General features: G+C 46.9%; 1 protein-coding gene and 1 pseudogene across 2 annotated transcripts in view; both read left to right on the plus strand.

Annotated features, from left to right (window-relative positions):
• The window catches only part of LIG3 (ligase III, DNA, ATP-dependent), a 23,449-nt gene extending 455 nt beyond the window's left edge, over positions 1–22,994 (plus strand). Inside the window, exons 2-20 of one of the 2 annotated variants that reach the window (XM_011937683.1) lie at positions 2,110–2,660; positions 4,978–5,121; positions 8,140–8,337; positions 9,160–9,311; positions 9,867–10,033; positions 10,187–10,264; positions 10,737–10,905; positions 12,494–12,649; positions 14,288–14,419; positions 14,792–14,871; positions 15,956–16,043; positions 16,439–16,516; positions 16,835–16,958; positions 17,531–17,673; positions 18,012–18,086; positions 19,199–19,345; positions 19,857–20,052; positions 20,611–20,732; positions 22,202–22,994. In XM_011937683.1, the coding sequence (XP_011793073.1) occupies positions 2,114–2,660; positions 4,978–5,121; positions 8,140–8,337; positions 9,160–9,311; positions 9,867–10,033; positions 10,187–10,264; positions 10,737–10,905; positions 12,494–12,649; positions 14,288–14,419; positions 14,792–14,871; positions 15,956–16,043; positions 16,439–16,516; positions 16,835–16,958; positions 17,531–17,673; positions 18,012–18,086; positions 19,199–19,345; positions 19,857–20,052; positions 20,611–20,732; positions 22,202–22,435 (3,030 nt within the window). In that variant the 5' untranslated portion in view covers positions 2,110–2,113 and the 3' untranslated portion in view covers positions 22,436–22,994. Of the gene's footprint in view, positions 1–2,109; positions 2,661–4,977; positions 5,122–8,139; positions 8,338–9,159; positions 9,312–9,866; positions 10,034–10,186; positions 10,265–10,736; positions 10,906–12,493; positions 12,650–14,287; positions 14,420–14,791; positions 14,872–15,955; positions 16,044–16,438; positions 16,517–16,834; positions 16,959–17,530; positions 17,674–18,011; positions 18,087–19,198; positions 19,346–19,856; positions 20,053–20,610; positions 20,733–20,935; positions 21,119–22,201 lie in introns of those variants that run through there. The other variant, XM_011937684.1, reaches the window with a different exon arrangement.
• Positions 22,995–23,206: 212 nt separating this feature from the next.
• Positions 23,207–23,667, plus strand: LOC105508755 (annotated as a pseudogene).
• The last annotated feature ends 255 nt before the right edge of the window (positions 23,668–23,922 follow it).

Raw genomic sequence — 23,922 nt, forward strand, 5'->3', positions numbered from 1 at the left:
TCCCGGCCCGGCGTGCGTCCTTCTGCGCTGAAGCAGGCGCGCTCGGGTGGGGCTCTGGGAGCCTTGATCACTTCCCGCCTGCGTCCCGGACCCGATGGAGAAGCGATCTTTTCTGCCTCGCTGGGGGTCGCGGCCTACTCCGCCCGCCCCACTGTCCCCGCCATTCTCCGACAGCGGCGCGGGAAGCCCTTCGAGAAAAGCGGCGGCGGCCAGGCCTCAGCGATTTCCTTCTCGGGCCCCTGGGCTGCAGCCGTTGTGAGGGTGCGGAACGAGGGACAGACGAGTTTCGTCAAAGCTGCATTGTGCCTCCTCGTGGCCCAGCGCCTCCCGAGCCTCCCTCAAGTCCACTCCTTTCATAATTGGGGCCCTAGAGGTTGCTCTGCAAATTGATCTTCTAGGGAAAGTGTTGAAACTCACTTGTTCTGACCTCCTTTTATGGGTCTGCCGTACTTCCACCCACCTCACCTCTGTGGTTCTTAAACTTTGAGCGTTATATAGCCCTTTGTGAATGTCACGAAAGTGATAGACCTCCAAATATCCGTGCATTTTCGAATGTACATTTTGTATACATTTTTAGAGAGTTCAGAACTGCCTCCCTCCCCCACAACCAGCGCATTCATGGATTCCTTGTAGTTTTCCCAACTACCCTGTGAGGTAGGTATTTTTTACCCTATTTTAGAAATAAGAAAACAGATGCAGATAAGTTAAGTTTTCTCCGAGGTAACAGCCGGTAAACTGTACGGTCAGGTCAGACTTGCACTCCCATCCCTTATTCCAGGTCCACTAGCTTTCCTTCACACCATGTTGCACTACAGTAAGCAAAGCCTGCTTTTTATAACATGATAGCAATTTTGCTTCACAGCTTGTGCAGACAACATAATTCCAGTATACTTAAAACTAGGACTATAAAATGCTTTAGAAAACATGAATATAAGAAGATGCTGATATAATCTTTTTCCATTTGGATTGATTTATGAGTTCCTGTGAGTCTTGCTGCCCGGTTACTTCAGCACTCTCTGATTCAAGTTGCTGAATTATAAACAGGTTAATTGCACATAAGGAGCCTCTTCTTGAAAGATGACGACTTCACTGATCATGATAGGAACTGACGTTAATCAATGAGAGCTCTTGCTGTGTGCCCAGCTGTTTTAAGGGTTTTACTCTTAGAACAGCTATTTGAGTTAGGTCCCATAATTAGTCACATTTTACAGATGAGGAAGCTCAGAAACAGAGGTAAGTAACCCATCAAAGTTATACAGCTGGTAAGTGGCCGAGTTAGGATTTGAACTCAGGCAGTCTGATTCCAGGTCTACTTAGTTGTCTCTCAATATAGGGATTCTAACTCAATTCCAAATCTGTATAGTGGCTTGATTTCTGAGGATGGTGTATGTGTTAAACTTCACAATAAAAACTTCATGAACATAATGTAATTTTTACTGGTGATTAAAAAGAAACTTCAGGACCCGGCGCAGTGGCTCACGCCTGTAATCCCAGCACTTTGGGAGGCCAAGGCAGGTGAATCACCTGAGATCGGGAGTTGGAGACCAGCCTGACCAACATGGAGAAACCACGTCTCTACTAAAAATACAAAAAAAAAATTAGCTGGGCATGGTGATGCATGCCTGTAATCCCAACTATCTGGGAGACTGGGGCAGGAGTATCATTTCAACCCTGGAGGAGGAGGTTGCCGTAAGCCGAGATTGCTCCATTGTACTCCAGCCTGGGCAACAAGAGTGAAACTCCACCTCAAAAAAAAAAAAAAAAAAAAAGAAACTTCAGGATCTTGTAATACTTAAAGGTCATCATCCATTATGAGTATCATATGTTGCTGATGACCTAAAAAGAGCTTTTATGTTATTTGGATTTTCTTCATTGTGATTTACTAGATGTACATGTGTGCATTAGATAATTGAACACTCTTTTGCAAGCTGGCTTTTCCTGTATCAGAACTCTTTCATGCTGTAGAGTAGACAATAAATGTAATACTTTGGAAAGTGTGTGATTAGTCGTCATGGACTATATAAGAGGCTGGCCTTTGGCAAATTGGAAGCCTATCTCTTTGTTTATATCTTTTTTTTTTTTTTTTTAGCCTCCTACCCTTTCATGCAGCTATATGTCTTTGGCTTTCAAGATCCTCTTTCCACAAACCCTCCGTGCACTCAGCCGAAAAGAACTGTGCCTATTACGAGAACATCACAGGCCTGATGTAAGACAATTCAGCCAGTGGTCAGAAACAGATCTGCTTCATGGACACCCCCTCTTCCTGAGAAGAAAGCCTGTTCTGTCATTCCAGGGAAGCCATCTAAGATCACGTGCTACCTGCCTTGTTTTCTTGCCAGGGTTGCATGTGGGACTCTGCAGTGGCCCCTGTGAGATGGCTGAGCAACGGTTCTGTGTGGACTATGCCAAGCGTGGCACAGCTGGCTGCAAAAAATGCAAGGAAAAGATTGTGAAGGGCATATGCCGAATTGGCAAAGTGGTGCCCAATCCCTTCTCAGAGTCTGGGGGTGATATGAAAGAGTGGTACCACATTAAATGCATGTTTGAGAAACTAGAGCGGGCCCGGGCCACCACAAAAAAAATTGAGGACCTCACAGAGCTGGAAGGCTGGGAAGAGCTGGAAGATAATGAGAAGGAACAGATAACCCAGCACATTGCAGGTAAGGTAGAGAACACTGCTTTCCCATCTTACTGGTGCTGACAGAAAGAGGGATAAGGAGTTCAATTGCTTGCTTTCTCTTTTTTTTGACTTTGTTTTTTTAGAGATGGGGTCTCACTGTGTTGCCCAGGCCAGTGTGTAATGTCGCAGTCATAGCTCACTGCAGTCTTGCACTGCCAGACTCAGGTCATCCTGACTCAGCTCCCAAGCAGTTGGGATTACAGGCGCAAGCCACCATGCCCGGCCTTTAACGTTTTATTTGGAAATAATTTTAAACTCACTGAAGTGTTGCAAGATTAAAAAGAGTACAAAGAACATTCATATTCCTTTTACCCATATTTACCAATTAACATTTTACTCTATTTGCTTTATCATATTTGTTCAGATGCTCTCTCTCTATGCACACACACACACACACACACACACACACACACACACACACACACACCTGCATGCACTCACTTTAAACCATTTAAGAATAAGTTGCATACATCATGGCCCTTTAAAATTCTTCAGTGTATATACCTTGAGAATAGGATATATGACCATTATGTGACTACAATACAGCTACCATCTTCAGAAAATTTGTCCTTGATATAATACTTTAATCTACCATCTGTATACTGTTTTGTCAATGGATTGAGTCATACTTTCAACAGCTTTTTTTTCCTGCAGTATGGAATCCCAGTTTAGGATCACATCGGATGTTGCATTTAGTTGTATTTCTTTGGCATCCTTTAATCTGAAAAATTTCCGTAGTCTCTCTTTTAGACATTGATATTTTGGAAGAATAGAGTACCGATTACTATCCTCTTTTTTTTTTTTCCTGTAGCATATAATTCATTACTGTACTTAACTAATTTGATACTTAATTGTCTCATATTTGGCCAATTAGGAACCCCTTTACACTGTCCTCTGTGTCCTGTATACCCTCATTCCTTTTTTAAATATACTTCTTTACTTTGGGTATAGCAGGATGCTTTTAGTCTTATCCTATATGTATCCTTCCCCAGCCCTGAAATTCGCAATTTCTCTGGGGAGTACAGATTTCTGTTAGTGGGAAATGGTATTAAAGAATAAAACCTGGATGCTATGTGTCCACATTGTCATGGGCTATCTGTTTCTTTCTTTTTTTTTTTTTTTTTTTGAGACAGAGTCTCATTCTGTGGCCCAGACTGGAGTGCAGTGGCACTGTCTTACTGCAACCTTTGCCTTCCAGGTTCAAGTGATTCTCCTGTCTCAGCCTCCCAAGTAGCTGGGACTACAGGCACATAACACCACACCCGGCTAATTTTTGTGTTTTTAGTAGAGATAGGGTTTTACCATGTTGGTCCGGCTGGTCTTGAACTCCTGACCTCAAGTGATCCGCCCACCTTGGCCTCCCAAAGTGCTGGGATTACAGGTGTGAGCACCCAGCCATGGCGTGTCTGTTTCTAAGCCCTTTCAGCAGACAGAGCTAGAAAATACATGCATGTAAAATTCATACCTATATATGGCTATATAACATGTTTGCATGTACACACATATTTACATATGTAGATTTTAGAATTTATGCCAATACCTCCAAATCCAATTAGTCCTCTTTGACCTTCAGCGTCTGTAAAATAATGTTCATATCTTCAACTTTGTTCTGGTCACCGTAGGAAGACAGTTAACAATAGCTCTAAAAATGGGTATCTGTCCTTGTTCTTTGAAAGGAAAAAAGACTTCCAGGAAGGAAAACTTTACTTCCCATATACTTTATTCTCAGGTTCCCCATCCCACCTTGCACTGCCTTAGCTATTGGCCTCAGCTTTTGTTACTTCTTGACCCATCTCTCATTTGGAGGAAGAGAAATATAGGTAGAGTTCATGACTCAGATAATTAAGCAGCTGGAAATTTTCCTTCCTATGCTAGATTGACATGCTCCGTGATCCTCATTTACTTTTTATTCATCTCTAAATTGAAGCTAATTCTGTGGGGTTGGCGTTTTCTAAGTTTTATCCATCAAACTGTGATTTCTGATTTCCCCCAAATTGTTATTTCTGGAGACTTATATATGGGATAAGAAGTGGAGAATGTTGTTGAAAATTTAAGTTACTAATAGAGGTAAATGGCAACTGGATCTTTTGTCTCCAGAATATCCTTCCCTCCTCTCCCCGTAATACCCTATTACCTACTACCCCCACTCAAAAACTACCAACCACCAGCCAGCCTTGGGCTAGTGCTAGGGTAGTGACTTAACAGGCAAGGCTCTAGAAGCCGTTGATAGATTCTTTGGATGTTTTTTCAGAGAGCTTTCACTGAAGGATATTTTATCTTCTTTTGTGATCCTACAGATCTGTCTTCTAAGGCAGCAAGTACACCAAAGAAGAAAGCTGTTGTCCAGGCTAAGTTGACAACCACTGGCCAGGTGACTTCTCCAGTGAAAAGCGCCTCATTTGTCACCAGTAACAATCCCCGGAAATTTTCTGGCTTTTCAGGTAAGATAGGTTAGGGCTACTGTAGCTGTTATAGTGCTGCTTTTATTTTGTATTCTACTTAGGATTCTAACTAAGAGTGAAAATTCTGTGCTATCTCATCTCATAAATAATTTGCTTCTGTCTGAGCAGAAACAGGTAATGGCTAATGCTAAGCTTTCCACTTGATTCTTATGTTTGTTTGTTGGTTGGTTTTTGGGTTTTTTTTGAGATGAAGTCTTGCTCTGTCATCCAAGCTGGAGTGCAGTGGTACATTCCCAGCTCATTGCAACCTCCACCTCCTGGGTTCAAGCGATTCTCCCACCTCAGGCTCCCAAGTAGCTGAGATTACAGGCACCTGCCACCACGCCTGGCTAATTTTTGTATTTTCAGTAGAGATGGGGTTTCACCACGTTGGCCAGCTTGGTCTCGAACTCCTGACCTCAGCTGATCCACCTGCCCCAGCTTCCCAAAGTGCTGGGATTGCAGGCGTGAGCCACTGTGCCTGGCCAGCATTCCACTTGTATAGCGTTTCTTTCTGTACTTTAACCTCTATTGCTGCAGAAAGATTTGTTTTGTCAAGACTTTTTCCCCTTAAAATAGTTACCTGGGTCAGACAGAGATTATTAGAACCTGTCTTTTACTTCCATGTGTTTTGATAATGAAGGAATTTTGAGAAATTGTATCCCTGAATATGCCTAGAGATGAAAATATGGAAGAAGGGAGATGTCATGCATGGATCTCCCTTCTTGATTCTTACAACTATTTGTTCAAAACACTGGAACTTTATGGAACACAAAGGAAGGAAAAAAAGATCTGAAGGATATTGCTATTTGTTGGGAGGCAGTACAGCCTAGGGATGAAGCTTGCAGACTTTGGAATCAGTGAGCTCTGGGTTCAAATCCCATCTCCTAAAGGGGAGGACTGTGGCTATTATTTGTATATTCTTTGTAGGACGGATGAACAATAAAGTGTTGTTTCCTTTTCTCCTCACTATAATACACACATGCACACACGTGTATACACACATATATAGTTTCTTTTATATAAAATATGGAATTGCTGTTTCATAGGGATTCAGGAAGACTTTGCTGGGGCATGTGGTGTAGATGGTAGTTGAGAAGATCAGGATCATTTATTGGCCTTATGTAAACAGACAGCGTTGGACTAGGGGCTTTTACATGTGTAGTTTCATTTGTTCTTCAGTTAACCCCAGACAGTACTTTTATTTAGGAAGTACTTTTTATTAGGCCCTTTTTATGACTGAGAAAGTTGAAGTTCAGGGTTATCATGGAGTTAGTATTTGCACTGAAGTCTGACTCCAGTACCTGTGCTCTTTTATACTACACTGTGTTGCTGCATTTATTGTTTGGAGACATTCTTGTGATTGACTCAGTTGAAGAAAATAAATAAAGCCAAACCACCTGGCCCTATTTTAGAAGTCATTTCGAGATTGAAAGACATTTTATGTGATTGAAAGAAGCCTAGACCTGAGGTCAGAAGACTTGAGTTCTGGTCCTTGACAGCTCAGATCCCTGAGCACGTCCTTACCTCTCTTCAGCCTCTGTCTATGAAGCAGCAGTGGCCTCTCCTACCATAGTGTTATGTACAGGGTGCTATGGGAGCATAGGCAGCAATATATAGATTACTTTCCCCTCTGCTTCCTTGAGGTTGTATATTTATTTGTTTAAGCTTCATCATATCTCCATGCCTCATCTACCCCATAGTGTTCTCATGAGGACTGTAAGCGATAACGTTGCAAAAATGGTGCCTGGCTCTATAGGATTTTTATTATTTTAAAATTCTGAGGTTGGTTTGTTTGTTGTTTGCTGGTAGGCCAAAGATAGAGAAGAGTCCAGGTGATGAGAAGGACAACATGTTTCTGGAAGGGCTCCGGTGTTGGGGATGGAATTTGAGAGGAGTTGAGAGAAACAGTGTTTTAGTTCTTGCAACCTGATTGAACATTGACACTTTGGAGATTTTGTCCCTTAAAATCGTATTTAGATTCCGTATCAGAGGTGAGGATGGATTTATAATTTACAAAGCCCAGACAGGAAGCAGCGTACAACAGCAGTTAGCTTAGTAATGGCTCTGCCACAAGCTTGCAAATAACATTTGCTTTGTAAATGGTCACAAGGTGATCGATGAGTTGCGCATAGTTATTTTTAAGCGTCTGGAGGAAAGCCCTGCCCCTTGACCACCTTTTGTAAAAATGTATTTTTTTTTTTTTATAACTGCTCCTTGGGGAGCAGGATTTTATTTTGACAATAAGAAAAGAAAGATTGAAGTGGCAAGGGGTGGGAATGTTGAGTGTACTAGTGGGATCTGACTTTCTTAGTAGTGTCTTTGTCCTGGCTCTTTCAACAAGGAAGTGGGCCAGGAAGTCATTTGCTCTTGTCAGACCTCAATCGCCTTATCAGTAAGAGACCATTGAACTAGATAATCTTTAAGGCTTCTTCCAGCTCTGACAACCTGTGATAGCAGTAATTTCACATTGACTAACATGTGCCTTGATTTCTTACTCCTTTCTCATGCCAACTTTTCTGGGGTCAGCTTTACAATTGCTCTGAGATCCTTCTGACCGCTTTATTTATTTATTTATTTTTTAGAGACAGGATCTTCCTATGTTTCCCAGGCTGGTCTCAAACTCCTGGGGTCAAGCAGTCCTCCCATGCTGGCCTCCCATAGTGTTAAGGTTACAGGTGTGAGCCACTGTGCCCGGCCAGTCCTGATCATTCTTGGCATGACTTCGGTCTTTATTCTTTTGTGAAGTGCTCACATAAAGAGATGCACTTGTGTCTGGTGTTTTGCTTGGTCTAAGGAGGCCATTGCTCCTTTACCATTAATTAATAGCGGTAAGATTTGGGAAAATTACTTGGCCTCCATTTCTTTATCTGTAAGATGGGTATAATGACATCTACCCCAAAGGTCTGTTCGGGGAGATTAAATAAAGCTAAAGTACCAGCAGAATATCTGTTAATTTCCTTCCTTCCCTTTCTTCTCAGAAAGGCAGAATGAATTCGTCTCTTGTTTCTCCAACAGCCAAGGCCAACAACTCTGGGGAAGCCCCCTCAAGCCCCACCCCTAAGAGAAGTCTGTCTTCAAGCAAATGTGACCCCAAGCATAAGGACTGTCTGCTACGGGAGTTTCGAAAGTTATGCGCCATGGTGGCCGATAATCCTAGCTACAACACGAAGACACAGATCATCCAGGACTTCCTGCGGAAAGGCTCAGCAGGAGGTGTGGCATGAGCATCCTGAATAGGCCTTTCCTCCAGAGAGCTCAAGGCCATGACTGCCTTCCAGGGCATGTGAGCTGTATTGTTGCCCAGGGTCCCATGCTTGGTTTAATGCTTTACTGTAGTCTGTCTTGAAATTCTTAATAATTTTGAACAAAGGGCCTCGCATTTGCATTTTGCACTGTACTCCTCAAATTATGTAACCAGTTTTTTTCAGAGCACTTTGGCATCTTTCTTCCTCTCCCCTTATTCTGCTCCTAGGAGGCCAGGAGATTACTGTCCTACATATTTAATTAGGTTTTTGTGAACCATATACACAGCTTGGAATAGAATCTTCCAACTCTGTTTCTTTAATTTATCTAACAAATTGTCAATGAGCATCTGTAATGTCCGTGTCACTGGGCACCTGAAGTGAAAGTAACCACTCTGTCCAACGAGAGTTCATCTGTAGGCTAAAGGCGAGGCAGACACACAGTCCACCAGCCTCTGAACTCCATGCTGTCTCCTACTGTAGCGATACGCACAGGGTACTATAGGAGCATGGGCAGTGATAGATAGATATGTTTTGGGCTCTGCTTCTTTGAGTTTGTTTGTTTATTTATTGAGACAAAAAAAATGTGACTGTGTTGCCCAGGCTGGAGTGCATTGGTGCAATCTCAGTTCACTGCAACCTCTGCCTCCTGGGCTCAAACAGTCCTCCTGCCTCAGCCTCCCAAAGTGCTGAGATTACAGGTGTGAGCCACCTTGCCCAGTCTTCTTTGAGTTTATATATTTATGTGTTTAAGCTCTATGTCTCAAGAAGGGTTCCTTTCTTCTATCTCCAGATGGTTTCCACGGTGATGTGTACCTAACGGTGAAGCTGCTGCTGCCAGGAGTCGTTAAGACTGTTTACAACTTGAATGATAAGCAGATTGTGAAGCTTTTCAGTCGCATTTTTAACTGCAACCCAGATGATATGGCACGGGACCTAGAGCAGGTCAGAGGAAGGGGAGGGAGGGTAGGCTACATTCCAGGTGGGGTTTTGCCAAGCCAGGCACCTGCAGCCTCTTTTTTTTTTTCTGGTTGGGACACATACTGTTTTAGAAAACTGAAACCCATTTGAGCAAGCCTTTGTTATTGGGGGAGCTGAATGTGAGGCTATAGCTGTTAATTTCGTAAGTTTCTGAGGGCGGAAACCATACCACTGCTGAACTGCAAAGGCCTGGTTCTCAAAAGTCAGAATTTGAGACTTGCCCCCTCTGTCCCTCCTGGGGCTCTTATTCTGTACTCTTTTTTCTCGCTTGTTTTCTCCTGTAACTTGGGTTTACCAAGCTTTGGTTTGTTCGTGACTCTATCCCCGGTACCATGGCAAGTTTCCATCCCCTTCTAGGAATTGTGGATGGGCTAATGTCTCTAAGAAGTGGGCTAGATATGTTGAGTTGGGATAGGAGCTATGATTGAAATTTCTTGATTCATCTTCAGTCCTGGGTCTTGGGGGATACACGTGGCCACCCTAGGGTTGCAGCACTGGCATTTTGGTTTTTGGAGACAGGGTGACGTGTCAGAGACAATCAGAGTCTTCTTTGAGCAGAGCAAGTCTTTCCCCCCAGCTGCCAAGAGCCTCCTTACCATCCAGGAGGTGGATGAGTTCCTTCTGCGGCTATCCAAGCTCACCAAGGAGGATGAGCAACAACAGGTCCTGCAGGACATTGCTTCCAGGTGGGGGAGCTGCCTCCGTCAAACCGTGCCCAATGGGGATTGGGCATAGAGAGATGAACTCTCTTGGGAAGGGAAGGTTTTCTTGGGAAGGGAAGGTTCCCTTGGGGTTCCAGAGCTCTTCAAGACCAAGTTAAATGTGCCTCATTCCTCTAGGTGTACAGCCAATGACCTTAAATGCATCATCAGGTTGATCAAACATGATCTGAAGATGAACTCAGGTGCAAAACATGTGTAAGTAGCAGCTCCTCTGACAGCTCAAGCTGTCATTTGTTAGCCTCGTTTGTTCCCAACTGGTGTCAGGACTTTTGAGTCCCAATCAGGATTTGAATCCCCATTCCACTTTCTTACTTTCTGTGGGACCCTGATCTGTCACTTGACCTGTCTCTGCCTCCGTTTTCTCCTATATAAAATGGAGATAACAGTACGTTTCTTACAGAGTTGTTACAGTTGAAGTGTGGAATATGTTCATGGGTCTCTTGCCTACTCCAGCCCCTCGCTAAGGCGGCATCCACATAGGCACAGTATCTCAAAAGAGCTGAATTTTCCAAGAGTTTTCTCTCCTCTTGTAAAAATCTTTAGACAGCAGAACACAACCCCTTCCCTACAGATGAGGATTTCTCCTGTGAGGACAGATTGCTGTCCAAAGCCATGGAGTCAAACAAAGGCAGTGGTTTTGTTTCCTTGTTCCTGTACCCCTTGGCAGGTTAGACGCCCTTGACCCCAATGCTTATGAAGCCTTCAAAGCCTCGCGCAACCTGCAGGATGTGGTGGAGCGGGTCCTTCACAATGCGCAGGAGGTGGAGAAGGAGCCGGGCCAGAGACGAGCTCTGAGCGTCCAGGCCTCGCTGATGACACCTGTGCAGCCCATGCTGGTGAGGAGTGCTGCCCTGCCTCTGCTCTCCAGCCTCTCCAAGCTCCACATCCTTCGGGCTGAGATCGGATAGGGTATGAGTGTTGAGAGTGCTTGCAAATTGACTGGAGGAGTTTGGGCAAGGAAGAGGGAGGTGCAAGGGGGTATTTCTCAGTAGGAAGCGAAGGCAAAAGAGAACACAGAAGATCTAGTGGAAAGACCTGAGCCGTAGGCCCAGCTGTGCCACCAAGAAGCTGTAGAATCTTAGATGAGTGATTTAGTTTCTCTTGTCCTTCAGTCTCCTGTGTGGATGACGTCTGAGACTGCCTGAGGCATCTCCCTAGAATGGTTTATCTGTTATCTTACCTGAAGACAGATGGATGTATTAAGTAACCCCTGAGATTCTGTGACCTACTGCAAAGTAGATCTGAGAGTTGGTGGCAGAGCCAGGCTTCCTGTGACAGGGTGACTTGGGAAGAGGGAGGACACATAAGGAATGAAGGCTGACTCTGGCAGACATCATCTTGGGCCTCTGCTCATTTCATAAGAAATGGAGTTTCCTTTCCAGCGTCAGTTTTCCTGTGTGACAGGGCCCACCACACATGGTGCCATGCCTACTGTGAGATTCTTTGGATTTTTTGAGTGATGTACAGTGCTTTTTTTGAAACTGTCTTGTGTGTCATGCTAAAGCCTTGGTTTAGGGTTTTGTGTTTGAGATAGGGAAGTGTTCTCTCCCTGCTAGGAATGTGGGCTAGCCAGCATCAAAACAGTGAGATCTCCATCCCAGAGATGGGACTGTGGCCACCTGCAGTAGTGGCCTTTCTGCTTTTTATAAAAATGCCTCCTGGCATCTGTTCTTTAGTTTGACATTTAAAGACTGGCATGGGTTATATAGCTTAGTGGTTAACCACACAGGTTTTATAGGTGGGCCTAGATTCAAATCTCATTCTTGCCATTTGTTAGCGTAACTTAAGCAAGCACCTAATCTCTCTAACCTTCAGTTTTGTTATCCAAAGATGAAAACAATGTTTGTCACATAGGATGTCACATCAGGGATGAAATGAGATTATGTGTGTGAAGTACTCCCAAAATGGTAGCTATTGTTGTTGGAGTTAGGCTAGCACAGGTAGGCATGTAAGTAAGCGCTCCGGTATCTGGAAACCCTGTTGTAGGGACCCCTGATCACTCACCCTGCCAGCCTCACTGTCACCTGCACTGTTTAACCTTAGCTTCACATAGACCTTTTTTACTGGGAGAACTGATGTGTTTAGTAAGAAGCCAGAGGCCCTGCAAGAGCCTGAATTATTGAGAAAAAAATTAAATCTTGTTTCACTGGGCTTTTACTTGTTGTACAATGAATAGCATTCATATTCCTCAAAAGGCGAGCTCCTGTGTCAGCTCTGGTGATTATTTTATAGACAGAATACAACACTGTCCAGCCCTTTCCATTCCCATCACCTCTTCAACAGCCTTCCCTGAGCATTAATTATGGGCAGTCAGTCCCCAAGACCCAGGTCCTGCCCTCACCAACCCAATTACAAGGTCTTTGGCTGTCGCTGCTTAGCAGCCCCTCATTGAAAGTCTCCAGGCTTTGCTTTCCCCACCCCAAGGCGGAGGCCTGCAAGTCCATTGAGTACGCAATGAAGAAATGTCCCAATGGCATGTTCTCTGAGATCAAGTACGATGGAGAGCGAGTCCAAGTGCATAAGAATGGAGACCACTTCAGCTACTTCAGCCGCAGTCTCAAGCCCGTCCTGCCTCACAAGGTATGAGTCCCTTCCTTTCCGCCAGGACCATCTTTCCCCTTTGTGCCTCTAACAATCTCAGGGCCAGAGTCCCATAGCCATTCCAGCTGTGGTACACAATAAGGGTTTCTTTTTTGTTTGTTGAATGAATTAATTGATTTATTCATTTTTGGAGTCTTCCAATAACGAAGGGCTGCTCAGCAGGGACAGCCAAAGAGCCCTGGCTTGGGTTAGTGAGGATAGAGCTCCCTGGAACAGTGATACTTCTTTTGCCCACAGTGATGTTGGTTGGGACAGTGAGCTCACTTGGTGAGTTGCTGTGTGTCTTTTGTGTTTCCATGTCCCAGAAGCTTCCCATGAGCTAGACTAAGGCTTATATACCACAGGCTATTGGGCTGTCATTCATTAATTTATTCAACAATTATTTATCAGATGCTTACCCATTGTTATAGCTAGTGGGGATATGGCAGTGGAAAAACTAGACACAAGTTCTGGCCATCATGAAGTTTACATTCTGATGTAAACACAGTCTTATGGGGACATCTGGGAGCCAAATTCCTGCTCTAATCAGGGGTGGCATTTGGAACCTTACTCCTTAGGCCTTCTCTACTCCCAAGGCTACTGTGAACCTTTGGGGGTGTCTTCAGGGAAAAGCAGCTGGAACATCTGGCTCCAGTAGCTTGTGAGCAGATGGAATTCCTATCCTTGCTATCCTTTTCTTTCCTAGCCCAGATTCAGTTTTTCAGAGCCCCAGGGGGTTCAGGGGAACGTGTTGTGTGGCCCCTATGCTTACCTCAGCCTTGCCTTCCTGCTGGAGCACTGGGAACAAGGCAGGCCATTTGTTTCATATGTTCAAGAGGAGGGCTAAGCAGTGGCCTCATTGTGGAGCTTTAGTGCAGGTTCACGTGTTCTGTGAAGCACTGTAAATCACTGAGGAGCTGCTTCTGGTGAGGTTGGTGTTAAATAGATACCATCTGTGACCCAGGAAGAAGTCTGAGCACACTTTTCCAGATTTAGTCCTTTCCTTAATTTTCCCTTACCCAGTGTTCACTCATCCCTTGCCTCTCCTGTGATTTGGGTTCTTAAAGGGCTAGGTTAGGGATTGAAGAGGAATGGCATGGATGTGCTGGCCTTTCCTGTTCCTGCTCTAAGCATCCTGGGTAGTGATGGCTGTGGGTTCAGGGCTCCCGCTCAGAGAAGACACTGCTCAAGTTTCCTTGTTGCACCTGAGGGAGTTCATTTCTACCTTTCTGTTTTCAAGCAGTCTGTTCTCCCCTAATCCAATCCCCAGCCTGACAGTCACACATGTTCTGCAGTAGGCACTAATCTCTGCCCACCCACCCTCCTCCTCCTCCCCTGACAGGTTTAATCTCTCTGTTTCTTCCATTTTCCTCAAAAATTGTACCTTCTCTACAGCCCATAGAAAGTGATTCAGCATGGGCTGACCTCTTCCTGGGCCTGGACAGAAGTACTGAAACAGATGGCCTCTCCCTCTTGTCCAGGTGGCTCGCAAGGCCTAGCTATATGTTTTGCGCATTAGCTGGGCCTTCCACATGTTGTTCTGTATCCCATCTGGGGCCCAGGCTTTGCCCTCTATGGCATGGTTTGGGGTCCCTGCTGCCATGTCATCCCTCACCAAAGCTCCCCTTCTGCTTTCAGGTAGCCCACTTTAAGGACTACATCCCCCAGGCTTTTCCTGGGGGACACAGCATGATCTTGGATTCTGAGGTGCTTCTGATTGACAACAAGACAGGCAAACCACTGCCCTTTGGGACTCTGGGAGTGCACAAGGTACTGCCTCAGGGCCATATGTGCAAGAATGAATGAGTATGTGCATGTGGATGCACGCTGCAGTCTGAAAAGGAAGGAAATATCACTTAGTGTGGGCCTTATTCTTTGCTTCTGACCTGTTTCTGGTTTGGTTTTTTGTCTTTTGCTTTTCTTCTCAAAAGGGACTGGTATTGGCAACCAAGTTATAATTGGGTTGGTTTCCATTTAGCACTATCTGCTCAGTGCCCTTATGCCCCAGGGGCTTCAGAGCAGAAATAGGACTTTCTCATTCGGTGCCTTAGGGGGCCTCCAGAAGTGGACTGGTACTCCTTATTTTGTCATGCTCTGTGACTTTTGTTCTTTGTATACCTACTACCTCATTTTCCCTTACAGAAAGCAGCCTTCCAGGATGCTAATGTCTGCCTGTTTGTTTTTGATTGTATCTACTTTAATGATGTCAGCTTGATGGACAGGTGAGTTGGCTAGCATCTTTAAACCCAGAAACTGCCAGGAATCTGTTTTCATTTCCTCGATGAGGAAGATGGGGGCTTCAGGTTGGAAAGGAGGGTACAGGGAACCAGCTGGCACATACGTTTGCACTCAGGAGCTTGCCAAAGGCAATAGCAAGAGGGAGCTGAGAGGAAGCATAATTGCTACATGGTCCGCTCCCTGTTCAGTGTAAGAAAGAGCCCACATGTTGACTCCATCACGTCTCTGAGAGCTTAAGTCACAGAAGAAACCCAAACCCCCAAAGAAGTTTCTCTACTAAAGCAAAATGGACTATTGCAGAGAAATAGACTGTGAGCATATGGAGTTTCAGTTTATTTCTCCAATGACACCCCTGGGGGCTCCAGTGGCACCCCTGGGGGCATAAGGCAGATGGTTTTCAGCTCAAACGTTTTGATTTCAGAAGGGACTGACAACAGGAAGCTCCTGATTACGGGGGAGGCTATGGGTGGGACCATCTTGGAGAGAATGAGCAGTCTTGACTTAGCTGCGTCCATATGCTTGTGCCTGAGAAACCAGTATCAGCCCTTTCCTCACTTAGAAATGTATCTCTACCCCTGTTCGTCCTGCAGCAGCCACATCCTTGATCGAGGAAGGAGAAAGAAGTAGAGAGGGAAGGAATTGGTGGGGGTAGGATTTGGGGTTTGGGTCCCGAGGCCTGTCTCAGCCTGCCTACCGAGCGGTTGGCCTTGGGACTGGGGCAAAGCAGGGTGCAGGGGGTAAAAAATGAGAGTTGGAGTCATTTTTCAAGTGGGACCAGAATTTATACAATCTGGGCTAGAGGCCAGTTCTCCCTTGGCTCGCTCGATGAAGTAGAAATAGGAACTACAACTATGAACTGGCTCTATGCCACAGCTCACAATTGTCCATCTTCGGTCACGATAGAGCCCTTGCAGCCCTTGACAGCAGAGCTGTTACACATGAGGTCTTTGATCCATGGCAAGCCCTTTCTTGAAGTAGCAGTTTTATCACTGTGGCCCTTCCTTCCTCAGAATTCCTAATAAGGATGGGAGGATCCCGGCCTAACCTCAGCTCTCCTGTTCTCCTCAGGCCTCTGTGTGAGCGGCGGAAGTTTCTTCATGACAACATGGTTGAAATTCCAAACCGGATCATGTTCTCAGAAATGAAGCGAGTCACAGTAAGTGAAGACCCTACGCTAGGCAGTGTCCTAGAAGTTTGAAAGCAGGGCAGAGAACTCCTTGGGTCAACTGCAAGTGGAAGAATAAATCTTAATGTCTTACGGAGCCTCCTGATAATGTTTGCATTTGACTGTTGTATATGTTGTCTGCTAGTCTTCACCCAGCAGGGTAGGGCATGGAAATCCTTCCTAGGTAAGCCCCTGTGTTTCAAAGCCACAAAGCCACAGCAGCCCTCTCATTGGAATGAGAAGCAACCTGCTTTCTAACCCTTTGTCCCTTATATTCAAGTAAGGGTGTTTCCATTGGGCACTTAAGTAGTGTGTGAAAAGGAACAACCCCCCCTCACTACCTTCTCCACCCTCACACCAACTTCTGCATCTCTCTTGTCCCTCAGAAAGCTTCGGACTTGGCTGACATGATAACCCGCGTGATCCGGGAGGGATTGGAGGGGCTGGTGCTGAAGGATGTGAAGGTAAGGTGGCCCTGCTTGCTTTCTCCTGTCGACTCACTCACAGCCCTCTCCCCTGAGCCTTTCCAGCCCTGACCAGGAGATGGCGGTGGCAGCCTGCAGTGGTTGGGGTGGCTGCTGGGGAAGCCTTTCCAGGGTGTGGGCAGATATGTCCTGGATCTGGAGGGCTGATTTGTGTGTCTCCTGTAGTGCCTGGAGCCTGAGGGCTCTTCCCCTGAGGGAGGAGCACTGGGCTAGATCTGGTGTGTAGCAGTGAAGGGGTGAACCCATCCTCATGGAGTTGGCTTTCTACTCTGTGGTCTCTCTTTTGCTTCACCTCAGGGTACATATGAGCCTGGGAAGCGGCACTGGCTGAAAGTGAAGAAAGACTATTTGAACGAGGGGGCCATGGCCGACACAGCTGACCTGGTGGTCCTTGGGGCCTTCTATGGGCAAGGGAGCAAAGGTCAGGGTGGCTTCTGCCCACTGGGATGGTACTGTTTTAGAAGGCATCGCTTGAGGTACAGGCCGGCCTTGTTAGTGGCTTGATCTGCCAGCATGGCCAGTCATGACTTCCGAAGTCCTAGGATCTGGGTCCCCAAGCTGGCCTGCTTACTTGGTTAGGGAGAAGTCAGAATAGAGTACCCTATGCTAGCCTAGCAGAAGGACGCTTACCACCAATTATTTTGTCAGGACCTGACAGCTTTCTCCTCAGGGAAAATCTCTTTCCTGACTGGAGAGGAAGCTGGAGTCTGACGAACTAATACTTTTAAGCAATCTATCATGTGTCCAACACAATTCAACGCCCCACAGCCCAACACGTTGGGTGTAATTATCCCTAATTTACAAAAGAGGAAATTGGGGCTTACATAGGTTAAAATTACACAGCTAATAAGAGGTAGCTCTGAGAGGTAAACTCTGGAACTCTGACGGCTGGGACCCAGGTCCTCTCCCTGGCCCCGGGCTCCCTCTCCTGGGCTCTTCGGGCTGGCAGAGATGGCTCCTCCAACCCACACTCATCTCACACTCCCCTCCCAGGCGGCATGATGTCAATCTTCCTCATGGGCTGCTACGACCCTGGCAGCCAGAAGTGGTGCACAGTCACCAAGTGTGCAGGAGGCCATGATGACGCCACGCTTGCCCGCCTGCAGAAGGAACTAGACATGGTGAAGATCAGCAAGGTGAGGAAGGGACTTGGTTGACCCTGGCCTCTGGACTGGCCATGATCACTGAGACAGAGGCTGTGCTTTGGGGATTACGGGTATTGTTTATCTGTCTCCCCAGAAAGAAGGGTTGCAGCTTGCTCAGGGGAGCAGGATTAGGCCTTAAAATCTCTGAATGCCTTCCTTGTGGAAAATGGCTTGCATGCCTCTAGGTCATACCCACTCTGGGCTGGGAGGATCACATTGCTCAAGAGTCAGCTGTTTAAGTGGCTTCTTATAATCTCATTAGCAGGAGAAGGGATTTAAGCCTTGATCCAGGTTGGGAACAGCCCAAAATAGCATCTTTTCTCCTGTAGGACCCCAGCAAAATACCCAGCTGGCTGAAAGTCAACAAGATCTACTATCCTGACTTCATCGTCCCAGACCCAAAGGTATCAACTCAATGGCTTGGGGTCCTCCAGCCCATAGAATTAGCTTGCAGGTTCTCTAGTGCCATAGAGAATCCATCTCACCTCACTGAAAGTCCACCCAGGGATGGGGATCTGGATTTCCAGCCAAGTAATAGGCACAGGGACAGCCGGACAACTCTGAGGAATTTTGAATAGAATTCTTTCTGCAATACAATTGCTTTTTAAAAAGAGAGAGAGAAGAAGAAGAGACTACCTATCCGCTCAGCGCAAAGGGTGTGTTCTAGAAGTAATGTGGCCCAATCCCTTCTTGTACTGACCAAGAAAGAGACCTAGAGAACAAACAGGACTTCCCTAAGGTTATTCGGCAGCAGCAGCAGCAGAACTGGGACCCAAGTTTCCCAGCTGCTAGCCAAAGCCTTCTTTGGTTTTTTGTTTGTTTGTTTTGTTTTTTGTTTTGTTTTGAGACGGAGTTTCACTCTTGTTGTCCAGGCTGAAGTGCAATAGCACTATCTTGGCTCACCACAACCTCCGTCCCCTGGGTTCAAGCGATTCTCCTGCTTCAGCCTCCCAAGTAGCTGGGATTACAGGCATGTGCCACCACGGTCGACTAATTTTGTATTTTTAGTGGAGACGTGGTTTCTCCATGTTGGTCAGGCTGGTCTTGAACTCTCGACCTCAGGTGACCTGCCTGCCTCAGCCTCCCAAAGTGCTGGGATTACAGGCATGAGCCACTGCACCCGGCCACCTTTTTGGTTTTAACTGTTCTGTATTGCTTCTAGCTGGGTGGGAGATCTTTTTTTTGAGACAGGGTCTCACTCTGTTGTCCAGGCTGGAGTGCAGTGGCAAGATCTCTGGTCACTGCAGCCTCCGCCTCCCAGGTTCAAGCAGTTCTCCCACCTCAGTCTCCCAAGTAGCTGGGATTACAGGGTGCGCCACCACGCCCAGCTAATTTTTGCATTTTTAGTAGAGATAGAGTTTTACCATGTTGGCTAGGCTGGTCTCAAACTTCTGACCTCAGGTGATCCACCCGCCTCGGCCTCCCAAAGTGCTGAGATTACAGGCATGAGCTACCACGCCCAGCCATTGATACTATCTTCTTAACCAGTGATGACCTGCTGACTTACTCCTGACAGAAAGCTGCCGTGTGGGAGATCACAGGGGCTGAATTCTCCAAATCGGAGGCTCACACAGCTGATGGGATCTCCATCCGATTCCCTCGCTGCACCCGAATCCGAGATGATAAGGACTGGAAATCTGCCACTAACCTTCCCCAACTCAAGGTAGCAGCTCTTAGGCTGTATGTGTATTCTCCACCCCACTGTCCAGGCCTTGGAGCCTTGGGCATCTGGACCATTCACATGTCCTCTGTCTTCTCTTTTCCCCCATTCTCCTGTGGCAAAGCAAGGAGGGCAATTAGAGAGGGAGACAAACTGCTGCTGGGCCAGGGGCACAGCACTAGACCTACTTCTCCCTCCATCTCTGAGCAGAGAACCTTGCATTTGCGAGGCCCCACTGAGCAGCCCTTGGTCTGGGGTATAAGAGTTTGCTCCTGTTGCCCCAGCCTTCAGTCCCTGCTTCACTGTACCGAGAACAATGATTTGTACCCTGATTACTCAGGCTATAGGGCCACACTTTGGAATGGTACCAAAGAAGCCAACTGCTTTTCCTTGCTCTTTATCTTTCTCACATCTTTGTTCTCACGTGCACCTAAAACACACCACACACATCACCTCTGAGGCCAGTCTGGGAAGGCAATAAAACCCTCTTTGACATTGTCCCTCCCCACCTCAGGAACTGTACCAGTTGTCCAAGGAGAAGGCAGACTTCACTGTAGTGGCTGGAGATGAGGGGAGCTCCACTACAGGGGGTAGCAGTGAAGAGAATAAGGGTCCCTCAGGGTCTGCTGTGTCCCGCAAGGCCCCCAGCAAGCCCTCTGCCAGTACCAAGAAAGCAGAAGGGAAGCTGAGTAACTCCAACAGCAAAGGCGGTAAGGATAGGGAGGGGCTGGGATGGTGAAGAGGGCGGTGTGAGGGGCAGAGATTCAAGGGCAGGGACGCAGTCTCACATTCCAGCCTTGAGATCTCATGATTATGTCCACTGCAGTGGACATGGACTGCATTCCTGTTGTGTGTCCAGCCATGGGCCAGAGACCCTTCTGCTGGGCACCCTGTATCTGCTCAGCAAACCTGAATGGAGCAGTACCCTGGTGACAGCCAGTCTGACCAGGGAATAAGCTGCCTTTGAGCTAAAGGGCTTAGCTGATAACTCTTCACCCCCCCTCTCACCTATGCGCATAGCAGAGAAAGGCCCTGGTCCTTCCCATTACTACCCCTGACTGCAGGGAGCATTATCAGCAGTCCCTACCCTCTTAGTTCTTTTGTATCTTATGTTTTTTTAGAGACAGGTCTGACTCTGTCATCCAGGTTGGAGTGCAGTGGCATGACCATAGCTCACTGCAGCCTCAAAATCCTGGTTCAATTGATCCTCCCGAGTAGCTGGGACTGTAGGTTGCACCACCACGCCCAGCTTCCTCTTTGTCCTTCAGGCAACATGCTGACTGCAAAGCCTTCTGCTGTGAAGGTGGGAGAGAAGCTGGCCATGAAGTCTTCTCCAGTGAAAGTAGGGGAGAAGCGGAAAGCTGCTGATGAGACCCTGTGCCAAACAAAGGTGAGGGTAAAAACAGCAACACACCAAGTGGGCCAGTTTAGCCCAGGTTGTGTTCCTAACCCTCTGCACAAGAAGTTTGAAAGAGGATGAGCAAAGGTGTTTGGGGAACATTGGCTAAACCTCTTCCCTGCCTGCCGTCGCTCCTGTTGTGGGCAGGGTCAGCAGTGCTGCTGCTCACCCTGTGTCCTCTTGTTGCCTTGCAGAGGCGGCGAGCCAGTGAGCAGAGAGGAAGGAGAACTGTGCCAGCAGGCAGGAGATAGAACAGCCCGGCCTAGCCAGGAGAGACTGCAGGGACTCACTCAGCTGCTGGCCCCAAGTCAAAATTTACATTAAATGGGAAAGCCCAGTCTAGGTGTGGGAATGCAGCATTGTGAGTTTGTGGTCAGGCTGGAAGCAGGTCCAGCGAGCAATAAGAAGGGGAGAGGGCACTGGCTTGGTGACTCTCCTCCCACCTGAGGAACCTTTTCCCTTTTACACTTACTTGTCAGTCTTGGGTTTGGCAACATCTCCTGAGCACTTTTTTTTTTTTTTCCCTCAAGTCTGGCTCTGTCGTGCAGGCTGGAGTGAAGTGGTGCAATCTCAGCTCACTGCAACCGCCGCCTCCTGGGTTCAAGCGATTCTCCTGCTTCAGCCTCCCGAGTAGCTGGGAGTATAGGCATGTGCCACCATGCCCAGCTAATTTTTGTATTTTTAGTAGAGACGGGGTTTCACCATGTTGGTCAGGATGGTCTCGAAGTCCTGACCTCAAGTGATCCGCCTGCCTCGGCCTCCCAAAGTGCTGGGATTACAGGCATGAGCCACCGCACCCGGCCTCTTTTGAGCACTTTCTGATGCCAAGAACTAGGTTTAATACTGGCTCAACTCTGGGGGAGCTGATGGCTCAAAGGGCAGGTAGAGGAGTAAACATAATTTACACCCATGTCATTGCACCCCCACTCTCCCCACCGCCATCCAGGAGTAAGCATAGAAGTCTGACAACTCAGGTCCTGAACTCGGTCCCCAACAGACCTGTAGAAACCTTTCCCCTCTCTCTTCCCAGCCTGAAGTCCTTGAACCCATTGAGAGTAGTAAGCAGGACTCCTGACCCCTCAGTCTAGCAGGTTGTACAGAGTAGACTGCTTGGTCTCAGGGGACATCACTGAATCTGGGGGCACTGAGTCAGAGCCAGCTCTGCCTGCCCACCATGACTGGGTGGCTCTTATACACATATACTCTTCCCATCTCCAGGTCCCAGATGTCAAGGCCCATCCTCTCTCCTTTTCCCCTAGGCAGGGATGGAGGGGCATGTCAGTCTTGTATAATTTGGAGTGACTGGAGGGGTGGGGTTATTGATGCATAGTATTCCAGTAAACTCCTCTGCTTGTGTCCTAACTCTAGGCTCCCTCATTCTGTCCTGGGCTTATCTGGGTGAAGACCCATCTGTACCCAATGTAGGTCTGACCCCCGCCGTGACCTCTCTGCATTTGCAGGTACTGCTGGACATCTTCACTGGAGTGCGGCTTTACCTGCCACCCTCCACACCAGACTTCAGCCGTCTCAGACGCTACTTTGTGGCATTCGACGGGGACCTGGTACAGGAATTTGATATGACCTCAGCCACGCATGTGCTGGGTAGCGGGGACAAGAACCCTGCGGCCCAGCAGGTCTCCCCAGAGTGGATTTGGGCATGTATCCGGAAACGGAGACTGGTAGCTCCCTGCTAGGTTTGCTGTCTTCCCTCTCCCTCAGGCCACAATCTCCTTTACCATACTACTGGACTGGACTCAGGCTGGAGGCAGGTAGACACAGTATAGGGGGAATGGGCTTGCTTCTCCCAAACCCACCAGTTCTCCACGGTCTCTTCTGGACCAGGAATTAGTTGCTCTGGGTGCCACAACTGAAGTCAGTTTCTCTTGCTGGGTTTAAATAGATCTTTCAGATCTGGGTGCTGGGTTTGCCATCTTTTCGTTTTCTTTGAAAAGCAGCTTAGTTACCTTTTTTATAAATAAAATATCTTGCAGTTGTCTTTGTCCTTTCCCCACCTACACCCCTAATAATTTCCCTAGAGATTAAGGAGTAAAGGCTGGGTTATGGCAGCTCTGTCCGCAAAGCCTTCTCTCCCGTCCTTGCCTGTTCCTTTGTACTTCCAGGCTCATTTTAAAGTCGTATTTAAAGGACTGCCCTCAGAAATGCTTCCATTTAGCAGAACTTGTGTTCGGCCTGACACCCTTTGCCAGGAACAAAGCCTCATGTGAAAGAAACAAAATGAACTTTTTTGACTTTCTTCTCTGTGTTCTCCTATTACAGGGTGAGGATTCCCAGTTTGAAGGGAGGGGACTAGGGTCAGGTAGGACAATGGGGCCTTTATGAAGAAAGGGGAAGTTATTTGGGTCACTCCTCTGGAGGGATAGAGGGCTCCAGGAAGATCTGCCTCCCCAAAACCTGGAAACAAGACTGTTCTTTAAGAATAAAAATCTACGTGGGGCTTGAGACCAAGAACAGCCCTTGTTTCCACGAACATGGAGACTTTGTACCGTGTCCCGTTCTTAGTGCTTGAGTGTCCCAACCTTAAGCTGACTAAGCCACCCTGGCTGCACATGCCAGCAGCCATGACTGTGTATGCTGTGGTGGTGGTGTCTTCCTCATGACTGGAGGAATAATTATATGATATTGTTGACCCCCCAAGTATTGGCTGATGAACATGGGCATCAAAGGCCAGTAGCTTTCTTGGCCTGCAGAGTAAATGGACAGTATATTATGGAAGGACTTGCATACAGCTTCCTGTTTACAATGGGAGGTTTAGGTTTCATAATCCTGGACCAATCGAATGCACCAAATATCCCAAAACTCAATCGATTTTTTTCTTCTATTCATTGGATTCGTCTGTGTCCTACTGAGTTTTTTCATGGCTGGAGTATTCATATGAATGAAACTGCCGGGCTATCTGATGGGTTAGAGTGCCTTTGAGAAGACATCAGTGGATACTGGATTTGTTCCTGTCAATGAATTTTTATAGGCTGTACCAATCCTCCAGTATGAAATATGGGAAAGAATGAAGAGCGGCAGTAAAAGAAATACCTAGCGAAAAACACAGGAAGCATATTGAAGCTTGGACTAGAATTTCTTCTTGGTATCAGAGAGACAAGTTTATCACAGTATTTTTTTTTTCCCTGCTGACCTATTGATAATACCAACAATGTTGAGTGGCATT

Source organism: Colobus angolensis, unplaced genomic scaffold (assembly GCF_000951035.1).
Source record: "Colobus angolensis palliatus isolate OR3802 unplaced genomic scaffold, Cang.pa_1.0 Scaffold167, whole genome shotgun sequence".
NCBI lineage: Eukaryota > Metazoa > Chordata > Mammalia > Primates > Cercopithecidae > Colobus > Colobus angolensis.